Source organism: Copadichromis virginalis, linkage group LG20 (assembly GCF_057382275.1).
Source record: "Copadichromis virginalis isolate Kocher_CV1m ecotype Utaka linkage group LG20, C_Virginalis_male_GT1.1, whole genome shotgun sequence".
Classification (NCBI taxonomy): domain Eukaryota; kingdom Metazoa; phylum Chordata; class Actinopteri; order Cichliformes; family Cichlidae; genus Copadichromis; species Copadichromis virginalis.
The window spans coordinates 21238104-21249199 of NC_140637.1; the positions used below are offsets into that span (position 1 = coordinate 21238104).

At 38.3% G+C, this 11096-nt stretch overlaps 1 protein-coding gene across 2 annotated transcripts; it reads left to right on the forward strand.

Annotated features, from left to right (window-relative positions):
- The first annotated feature begins 8404 nt into the window (after nucleotides 1-8404).
- Nucleotides 8405-10852, forward strand: LOC146684739 (uncharacterized). Of its 2 annotated transcripts, none has more exons than XM_085443838.1 (6): nucleotides 8405-8690; nucleotides 8759-8821; nucleotides 8933-9037; nucleotides 9130-9213; nucleotides 9453-9584; nucleotides 9669-10852. In XM_085443838.1, the coding sequence occupies exons 1-6, from the start codon at nucleotides 8405-8407 to the stop codon at nucleotides 9950-9952; spliced, it is 954 nt and encodes a 317-aa protein (XP_085299964.1). In that variant the 3' UTR covers nucleotides 9953-10852. The 2 variants fall into 2 exon arrangements, with proteins under 2 accessions (XP_085299964.1, XP_085299965.1); XM_085443839.1 differs by having other exon boundaries at nucleotides 9456-9584.
- Nucleotides 10853-11096: the final 244 nt, after the last annotated feature.

Sequence of the window (11096 nt, forward strand, 5' to 3'; positions counted from 1 at the left end):
TGTCAAAGGTCATTACAACAGAAAAGTAATTTATGTAATTCTTGCTCTAATTTTAGTCCACTTACTTGGCAAAAATTATTATATCTGGCTAGTTTGAAAAACATAAAGGAAACATTCAACCCAGCATTCATAATCTTCAAGTTCTGGGCCATCCTCTAGACATAACTCATAATAATAGCTATGTGTGTATGACTGACTCAAGCTTTTAAACACACCCATTGACTGAGATGCCACTCTTGGTATGTGCAGTAGCCTACATAACAAGGCCTGGAGCACTGATTGATGTCTCTTTCCCCTAATTAGCTTTATCTGCCGTTCAAGATTAGGTGGTGCTGGGTTTCAGGGACAGTGAATCACGCATCCCAGACAGGGGAAGATATACACATCTATTATGGGTTTAGTGATACTGACAGGAAGTTGTGAAATATTCTAGACAAAGCAAGATGGACTGTAAGAGAGTTATGGGAATGGGCAGTTCTGGAAGTGACCAATATAGCGGTGAAAGTCACTCTAATAGAGACACATGTAGGCTCAGTGATCCCAGATGTGCTTTGTAACATATCTGCCAAATATCCACTTCGAAAAAGGAAGGTAAAGGATATACATTATATGTATATATAAATATATATTTAATATTTCTTTATTTTAAGAATATTTTTTAACATGCATCAAATGTCTTTCATCATGGGAAAAAGAAAGTGTTCAGTCCCTTTACACCTTTACTGATACCATTAGGATTTAAAGGATAAGTAGCAATCAGGTGCTAATGAAATGCACTTAAATTATTAATCATCAACAAGTGTGAGCACCTCTACAAAAGCAGAGGTTTTGGCAGTTTGCTGGTCTGGAGCAATCAAATCAAATATCCTAGGAAAGCCTCCCTAAAGCCAGATGTTGCAAAGCTCAGACACAAGTTAGGTTTGCTAACTTGGTGAAAAAAAAACCAATGCATGTCAGCATAACACCTCAAACCAACTGTAAAGCATAGTGGTTGAGGGGTTAAGATTTGGGAATATGCTCCAGCTATAGGACCTGGCCACCTTGTGGTTAATGAGTCAACCATGAATTCTTCTCCATACCAAATCATATGTGAGGCCATCTGTCAGACTGCTACAGACAGGACAATGATCTCAGGCACAGCAGCAAATCTACGTCAAAAATGGATGAAAAAGAAAATAATCGAGGTGCTAGCTGCAAATGCCCAGTCCAAATCCAGACCTCAGCCTGAATGAAATCATGTCACAGGACCTTAAGAGAGCTGTGCAAACATGAATGTCTGCAAACCTGAATGAAATTAAGCAACGTTGTAAAGACGAGTGGACCAAAATTCCTCCTCAATGACGTGTGAGATAGACTGATAGTCATTAATGAAGCTGGTGAATCATACAGTGTACTTTTCACAGGACTGTGTAGAGTGCTGTATTTTTTTAAAATCTTTTTCACATGACTGCACATATCTTCATAATACTGTGTTGAAAAGATTATTAATAATATTGTGTAGATTAGGAAACTGAATGGGCAGTGCTTTTCCCTTAGGCTGTACTAAATCATAACAAACACCTGAGCAGTTATGTCAATGTACACTAATCAGCCTCAACATTAAAACAGTAGACAGGTGAAGTGAATAATATTAATCATTTTGTTACCACTTTTCTAAATATATATATAAAACCTATATAACCTAACCTAACCTAACCCTAGATAGATAGATAGATAGATAGATAGATAGATAGATAGATAGATAGATAGATAGATAGATAGATAGATAGATGAAAATGAGGTCAAGAATTGAAACAATGAATCCGAGTATGTTCTACAATCCACAAGAGCTAAATAATTGGCTCCCACCTCAAAGAGGCTTCATGTTTATGCCTCAACAGATTGGTGCTGTTTTGGAGCCACACAAATTTAGGAAAGTGGCTTTATTGTTATGGCTGATCGGTGTAGCATCAAATCAATACTTGGTTAACTTATATTGGTTCTTTGATGGTGTTTTCACTTGATTTTATATTTGTTTTTGTCTTTATCTTTTGGACTGTTTTACTGTTTTACAGACTTTCTATTGATAAAAGTATGATTTCTGTGGAGATTTGCACATCATACTCCAACAATCAATAAATATAACAGTGAGTTGACCCAAAGTGGGTCAGTTTTGAACGTTTGTTTTTGAGTACCTGTTTTAATGGCACAGGTGCGTGAGGTTTGCTTGCCAACAGTGAAGTACACCATCTGGCTCTCTGTCAAGGGACCTTTGTACCATGTTATTTTTCTCTCTCTGCCAGCTTTGTCCCCGACATCTACTTTAATAATCATAAAACTAGAGATGGACCGATCCGATATTACGTATCGGTATCGGTCCGATACTGACCTAAATTACTGGATCGGATATCGGAGAAAAATTAAAAATGTAATCCGATCCATTAAATATCACGAAAGCACCTCACAAAACTTGCAACACCCGTAACTCACCTCAGAACGTTAGCACGTCGGAGCAGTATGCATCACGTGATAGAGCGGCTGTGGCATGCAGGACCTGTCGGTGGTCTGGATAGCATTTGGAGCTTCGCTAGCAACCTGGCATTTCATCTCCGACAAAGTTATCCCCGAGAGAAGTAAAGCAAGTGTGTAAGTCCATCTCTGAATGTTTGTAAAGCATTCCTGCATTAAGCTTAACAAATGACTGCCTCTTCTTGTTGCTACTTCAATCATGAAACTGCTTAACGATCAGCTGATCGGCTTTTCTGTTGCGAGTCCATCTCTCTTGTTTGCTTTTGGCCCACTTTGCACCAGAAAGAGGAAACCAGCGGCTGAACAACAGCAGCACGTTTAAGCTTGATAAGCTGTTGTTAGAATTTATTTAATATTACTTTCTACACCAGGATCTTTTTCTATGTAGCTGACGGCTGTAACTGTACAGGGGCGGATCTAGCAAAGTTTAGCCAGGGGGGCCAATAGGGCATTAACAGGGAAAAGGGGGCACAAAGACATACTTTTCTTTCTTACTCTCATTTAAAATGTCGAGCTTTTAATAAATAATTATCTGACACCCAAAGTTTTAATTTGATGCAAAATGAATAGAAGTCAATTACTGTATATAGTAACTATTAAGTCTAATATATATACCCTAGTAAGCTATAGTACTTTTTCCTTTGGGAAGGTACCATCTGTGCAGTCTGCAATTCTGTTGAAGAAAGATGTTGAATCTATTTAATATTTCTTGAAAAACAATTGATTTCTGTGCATTTTTTTTTTCCACACTGCATCAAATTAAGGTTGATTACGTCGATTAAGCATCATGAGGTGGAGCGTGAGGGGTGGTTCCCTATTTTTTATTTATTTATTTTTGTTGTTGCTGGGAGTTGGAACCCTATTAGTTAGGTTGCTTAATATTTCCGTTAAGTACTCTTTAAAATACCAGAATAGGGAGGATGGTGTAGGTTTAAGTTTATTAGATTGATCAGTATTGCTGAACTATGAAATATTTTTTTTTGCATACAGGTATAACAGAATAGCTTTAGTGTTGTTGTTGTTTTAAACTTGAGTATGAACTTATACAAAATGCAGCAAGATATTTAAAAAACAGTTTTGTTGATTAAAAAACACTATATCGGATTCATATCGGTATCGGCAGATATCCAAATTTATGATATCGGTATCGGTATCGGACATAAAAAAGTGGTATCGTGCCATCTCTACATAAAACATAATCTGTTTTATATCTGCGCTCCAATAATACAAACCTGTAATGATTTCAGTGCAGAAATCTGCTCCAGAATCCATTTAATGAGTGAAAAGAGAAAAGGTTTAACAAACAGATGAAGGTACCAGGATGGACAGCTGCATAAAAGATTCAATAAAAAAGTTCAAACAAAAACAAATTAAGAATATTTTTCAGTTTTGCAAACATAATTACATCCTCAGTTCAATTAAAAGGGCAGCAGAAATCACCAACATCTAAAAACTCAGAAAATGCAACCTAAATTATCTGCTTGGCTGGATGCTGTGTGAGTGAGTGAACAGGTGAGATGATATCTTCCTTTCTAAGGTGCTGCTGTGCTGGATTGTACTGAACATATTTTATGTACCAGTTTGACTGCTGTGTAGCTGCAGAGGATAAATAATAGTTGAAAAGATCACTATTACACTGGTGATAATGGTGACGATGATGATGTTGCACAGATTCTGAATGCTCTTTCACAGGGGAAAACCGTTTTGACTGTACATTATGTGTCTGGGCGGCGGTCACAGCAAGGAGGGGTGAAGATGGAGCATGATGAGGGTGGAGGGAAGGGGGGTGGTGTTACAGACACGTTTGTCTTTGATAGCTCAGGTGGTCATCACCTGAGGGGGAAAAGAGCATTAATGGGCATTCTCAGCAGCAGACAAGCATAGGCTAGTGCTCCCTCTTCGCCGGCTGCCGTAAACAGGGGGAAGTATGCATCATTAGATTAAGCTGAGGCTAAGTACCTGCAGTCAAGTCCACTTCTTACAGTAGCAGGGTGCACAAACACATCCTCTCTGCTTGGCTTGGACAGAAGAGGGACTAGAGGGATTGGTCAGCTTGCTAAGTGATTACCTGTAACACTGAAAGATGTATGATTATAGGTTGCATGATTTGTCAGCATCTCTATTACAGCAATTATGCAGGGTATCATAACTAACCATTTACAGAAAATCTGGATCATATTAAGAGACAAAAGAAGAATCTTTTAAAGGATTTGACCTGTGGGTGAATGCATTGACACAGGCTGAGCATAGCAGGATTATCTGGTTAAACTTAAAAGTCAGAAAAAAAATAATAGTAGAAAACTTCAGAGCAAGAGATTATGCTTGATTTTTGTTAAAGGAAAACATATTTAAAACACACACACACACACACACACACACACACACACACACACACACACACACACACACACACACACAAGAGAAGAGTTGGGAAATCTTGAAGAAGAGACAGAGGAAGAGGAATTTGCCTGAGAGGAAAATGAAGGAAGGTATGCAAGGGTGCCTGTCACTTTGAGGCGCCTGATAGTTCAACCAAGCTGTCATCTATCACACTTAGATATTTCACTATCTATTTTTCATTTATGGGAATAGAATTAATCACAATGCATGCCCTGAAAAGTCTAACAGAGCTTTGTCTCCAGACTCTGAGCAGACCAGAAGGAAGAGACCTGGATATGAGATTGGGCCTGAAGGGCAGATACAGAAGAAAGGAAGAGTCATTGCTGCAGGAACAGCCTGACCTCAGAGGGTGGAAAGATTTACTAGAGTCTAAATCACAGGTCAGTACCTTGGCAACAGTCTCTGGGAGAGCAACCAATGGGATAGAAGTCACAAGTGATGCGCTGCCTTGTTAACTGCCATTCTGACAGACTGTAATGCCAGATATCTTTGGCATGTGGGACTTCTGACACTACAAACCATGTTTTTCTCTTTATGAGTGTCTTGTATTGACTCACTGAAGTAAGCTTACACCGGTATAAATTTTTTATTAAAGGTTTATTTAATCCAAATACCTTGCAAATATTTGTTATTATCATCTGTAACCCTCATGCAGGTTTGATTAACTTACTTTTTATATTGTTTTCAAAAATTTCTTTGTCCACCTCGATAAAATGACAGTGTGGCAGGGTGTAGTCTGCAGAATAGGTGGTGCAGTGAGTTTGGAGAGGAGTGCCAGGGAGGCTAGGCTGGGAACAATATAACAATCAAACCTTCCCACATTTGATTGTAAGACACTGGGACCCAAGGGAGAGCGGAGCTGGAGACAAAGCAGCTGAAAAGCTGGGGAAGCACCTAAGCGAAAAACACTTTTGCCGTAAATAAGCGAACACTTACCTGCAACACTGTCTGTGTGCGTGTCTGTACCACAAACAGTTATCACTGAATGTGATGTGGCATGCATATTTGGTACATTACTATCACATTTTTATATCAAACTGGTCTTGTGTGTGTGAGTGATTTGTGTGTGTGTGATTTCCAACTTTAATAATTTTCCACATTATAGCTAACTTAAATGATTTAGCTTCTATACTTTTAAGACTTTGTAAAAAGGTAATAACAGAACTATATGCTAACCAGTCACACTGCAGAAACTCAGTGCATTTAGGTATTTAAATGCACTGACTCTAGGCTTTACAAAAAATGGTCTGAAAAAGAGACCAAAATCTGCCATAAACAACATGAAAGCATGGAACCATCCTGCATTGTGTCAATGAATCAGACTGGTGCTGCTGGTGATGTTATAGTTTAGGGGAAATTGTCTCGGCCCACTTTGGGCCCCTTATTCTCATTATGGAAACATGACCAAAATCTCTCAGCAATGTTTTTTTAGGCCTTTCTGGACGTAAAAGTGGATCCAACCTGACACTACTAAGGTGTACCTAATAGAGTGTCCAGTGGGTGCTGTTTAGCAGATGGTAATATGGTTAACACACTAAACTTTGATGATTATCTTTGAATTGTCCTTTGTAACATGCTAACATTTTTTTTAGCCTTTAGCTCATATCACTGCAGTCCCACAGAGCCGTTAGCATTAGCATGGCTGTAGGCTGTGAACCAACCAGCTGTGTATTTACAGATATGGGGCAAAAGATAAGATATGTTGTGTAGGCTGGTTTACTACAGTGCAGTTAAAAAAATAGATTTTTTAGCAAAATGAAGCAAAAAACAAAAAAAACTGTATAGTTTGTTTATTATTTAAACATTTGTTAAAGTGTTACAAGGTTTCACAAAACAGTGACATTTTACAGTCATATACAATTAATTGACGATAAGATGATACTGATCAGTAACAAGTAAACAACTGTATATCAGTCGATAATCTGTAATTAAAATAATTTGCAACTAATTCACACACACCTAGAGTTGTGATAAGAAAGGGTCTCCCCAATTTCACAATATTGAGCAAATGAACTTGCAAGATGCAACAGGTACTGCTGCTTTCATGACTGTCTGCATACCAGTGTGACCACAGTCTAACTATTACTGTCTTTATCTCTGCCCCCTGCGGCACACAGGTAGAAAACTCTATGTTCTCTTTCCAAAAAAAGGCCCTCTTCTTTAAAACTTCTGTGGGATATGCACATTTGTTTGTGTTTACCCCTACAGCAAAGATTTTTTCATGACAGGTCTTTGATTTTTACAGAGAAAAGCAGATAGAAAAATTGTATGAACAGTAAAAAGCGAAACTATCCGGTATTTTTTTGCTGTACTAAGGACAACATTATTACTCATCTGTGTTTTCTTTCCCACCATCTGAGTGTTTTCTTAGAAAGATTGATGACTGCGTGTTTATCTGGTGTGAATACAGTTGTACGTGGCAGTGAGGAGTTCTGACTGACAGCTGCTCAATATTCTTATTCATAAACACAAGCAGCAATCAGCATAAATCATGTCATTCACACCACTTTATTCGCTTCAAGAAATATTTTTTTTAACGACAGATTGATTTGTTGTTATTTCTCTCTAATTGTCTAACTTGTCACTGATGCACACGCTTATGACTCACAAGCAACACGCCCACATAATGGTCCTGTTGCAGTGGGAAATTTCCCTAGCTCGTTACAATAACTTGCGGGTAGTCAAAAGACCTGTGTGGACGCCCGTTTGCGCTAAAGGACTTGAGGATAATTCCAGATCCCTTCTGGGAAACAACGACACCTGTCAGAGAAAAAGAGCCTCTGGAAATGATCACCGTGTTTACATCAAGCGGTGTTATTGACAGAATTGAGTTAGATGTACTCCGTTCTCTTGCACAGACTGGACACTGATATCAGTGTTTGCCACTGAAAGTAGGTCATGGATAATGGTGAACTACATGTATACATTATTACATGCACATTACATGGTGTTTTTTCTTGAAAAATTTTGTATTTAATCTCAAAAAAGTTTGATAACCTTTGATTCATCTGTCCAGAGCATAGTATTCCTTTGTAATTTATTTAATTCATTTGTGACAGCACTCTGACACCAACAGTTGCTCGAGGATTCCTAGAAAATTTCTGAGGCTATCAGCATCAATATCATCTTTATTTGGCCAAGCTTGTGAAACAAGGAATTTAACTCTGACTCTGTGCAACAGTTCAGTTTTTTGAAATCTAAGTATTTATATAGTTTTTTTTTTTATTAGTAAAAATAATTTTAAGTCATTTAGAGAGCTGGGCATACCTATTAGCAAACTTCTATCTATTCAAAGCTCTCCATTGCAACATCCACTCAGTGATATGTGTTTAAAAGTCTGAGTCACACACCTGTCTATCCCATACCTGCCACACTACAGTAGCTGTGATCTTTCTCACACATTTGGCAAATCTCCATCCACCTGACACATTTGGCCTTGAAATCACCCATAAATGACCCAGGCACACACAGCAAACAGGGCATTTCGTGAATGAAGATGAGGACTTTCATGCCTTCATTTATGGTTCTCCTGCTTTGCCATCTTTGCAGGGCCCAAATAAACAGCAGTAACAATGATTCTGGTGATGAGACAGATTTGGCTGGCACACAGAGGCCCAGCATTGAGGGAAGTGAAGACGATCAGGTGCTTCAGACTGACATCTGGGTTGAGCTGTTGGCTCTGAGAGACTTGGTGGTGGAGCAAAGTGTAGAGCTTAGATACTTGAAAGACAGAGTGACAGTTCTGGATAGCCTGGTGGAGGCCTTACAGAAAGAAAATACAGGTACAGTGATGAGGGAATCACTTCATTAAAAATAGATGCAACTAAGCTTACATGCACTTTTGTTATAGTCATGGAGGCCAGGATGACTGCAGCTGAGATCCTGGTTGAAGAACTGCAGATAAAGAATGATGGTAACTAAATGCCCCCGGCCCTAAATATTGTATTGTTGTGTTCATTTTTACTTACTCATAAACTGTTACAACTTGCTTCAACTTCTCCTATCGTGTTTTCTATCATGCTAGCACAAGCTAGAGAGCTTGCAATAGCTCGGCAGGATCTCGGCGCTATCCAGGAAACACTGACAGTCTGTGAACTTCACGTGGAGGAGGTGGAGAAACAGCAGGAAGGTAAAGGGTCAGGGTTTTTGGTGTTTATTCTCTGACTTGTAAACCTTCACAATATACTTCCATTTCATTTATCTCCCTTTTCATCATGTTAGCTCAAGCTAGAGAGCTTGCAGCTATCAGGCAGACGCTGACAGTCAGTGAACTTCGTGTGGAAATGCTGGAGAAACAGCGGGAAGGTAAAGCTTCGGTTTGGGATGTATGGAATGATTTGACTGATTGGTTATTCATGTGTGTCTTGTGATTTCACGGGGAAATACCACAGCGCAAGAGCTTCAAAATATTAACAGAGATAAATACTTTTCTGTTTTCCTGATAAGTGTACAAGAAGTAGATGAATAATTAGTGGATGATCATTAATGATTCTGAGTTTACTTTATTTATTTATTTATTTACTTATTTTGTTTTCTTGCCACAGTAGTGAAGGTGGCTTTTTCTGCCTCCCTCCTGGAATCTGGTGAAGGTAACATTGAATATGGCTCTGAATTTGCAACACTCATCTTCAGAAATGTCTTTACCAACACTGGAAACCACTACAACCCAAACACAGGTAGGCAGATTAGGCTTCTATTTAATTATTGGTTTCATTAGTTTCACCACAATTAGTTGTGACTTTTTTCTCTCTCTTTTTTAGGTTATTTCACTGCACCAGTAAGAGGAGTCTACTACTTTAGATTTACTGGTCATATAGCGCACTATGAGAAAAATATGAGGATGAGACTTGTCAAAAATTCTGATGCCATGGTTTTCATTGGGGACCATCAAACCACAACCACCGATCCTGAGGACAATGCATCCAATGGTGTGGTGTTGCAGTTAGAAGTGGGAGATGTTGTTTCAGTACAACTGTCTGGTAGTGTTTGGGATGACCAGTACCACAGAACAACTTTTAGTGGCTTTCTGCTCTTTCCTTTGTAACTTCCAACATACGAGTTGGACACAAGGCAAAGGTAACATCAAATTCACAGAGGATTTTGTTTCTTAATTTCTCTGCACTGGGTAGGTTTATGGAAACAAACTCATAAACATAAAAGCATGTGTAATTCTGGAGCATTCAATTAATAAATTAAAATTCTCCTACACAAACTTAGTCTTAACTTTAATCTTTGACAAGACTGACAGCCATACAGTAGTTGATATGTCACAAATCTATAGCCCAAACTACATATTTTAAATTATAGGTTCAAGGCAGACACATCTAATTTGAAGCACTGTTAAATGACTTTATGGAAAATGTTATTCTGAAAAAACTAAAGTAATGGTGAGTTTAGATTAATTTACTGACTTACTCAACTCGTTCTAAGCCTCTCACACTCTAATCCATAAAGAGAAAATACAACACTGTTTTCAGTGCAACTAACCACAACCCCATTCGCCAAATAATTAAGAAGTTGTATAAACTATAAACAAAACATAAGCTTTACAGATGACTTGATTATTTAGAGAAGAACTTGCATATTTCAACAAGACAGTGCTAAACTGCATCTATTACAACAGCATGGCTTTGTAGTAGAGTCTGGGCGCTGAACTGTCCTGCCCGTAGTCCAGACTTTTCACCAGTTCAAAGCATTTGGCACATCATGAAACAAAAATATGACAAAGAAGACCCCAGACTCAGTTTCCAGATGTGTACAATCAGTTAAAAGTAGAGAGGATGCTGCACTTTTGTTGGACTAATATGGGCCCATCCCAACTTTTCTGAGCTGTGTTGCTGCTATCAAATTCAAAATTGCCTTACTTTTTCCCAAAAGGGTACATTTACTCATTTGAAAAATGTTATACTTCTTCTATGTTTCTATTATGTATAAAATATGAGCAAATCATTGCATTCTGTATTTATTTACACTTTACACAGTGTTCTAACGTTTTTGGAATTTGAGTCGTGGATGTGTGGATGGTTGTTATTGCAAAGTAGCCATACTGTACATTACTAGTGAGACTGGGGTCAGGTTTTCAAACAAAACCTCCTAACAGGGCCCCAGTTTGGAAAAGGTGAACACATTACGTTATGAAAAAAAGGGGGGCAAAAAACTAAAGAAATTCCTCAGATAAAAGTGGAAGA

Excerpts from the sequence above, each read along its gene's own strand:
- LOC146684739 (XM_085443838.1), top strand. The coding sequence starts at position 8,405 with ATGAGGACTTTCATGCCTTCATTTATGGTTCTCCTGCTTTGCCATCTT. Across the intron at positions 9,038-9,129 it reads GGTGGAGAAACAGCAGGAAG|CTCAAGCTAGAGAGCTTGCA; the intron begins GTAAAGGGTCAG and ends TCATCATGTTAG. Across the intron at positions 9,585-9,668 it reads CCACTACAACCCAAACACAG|GTTATTTCACTGCACCAGTA; the intron begins GTAGGCAGATTA and ends TCTCTTTTTTAG.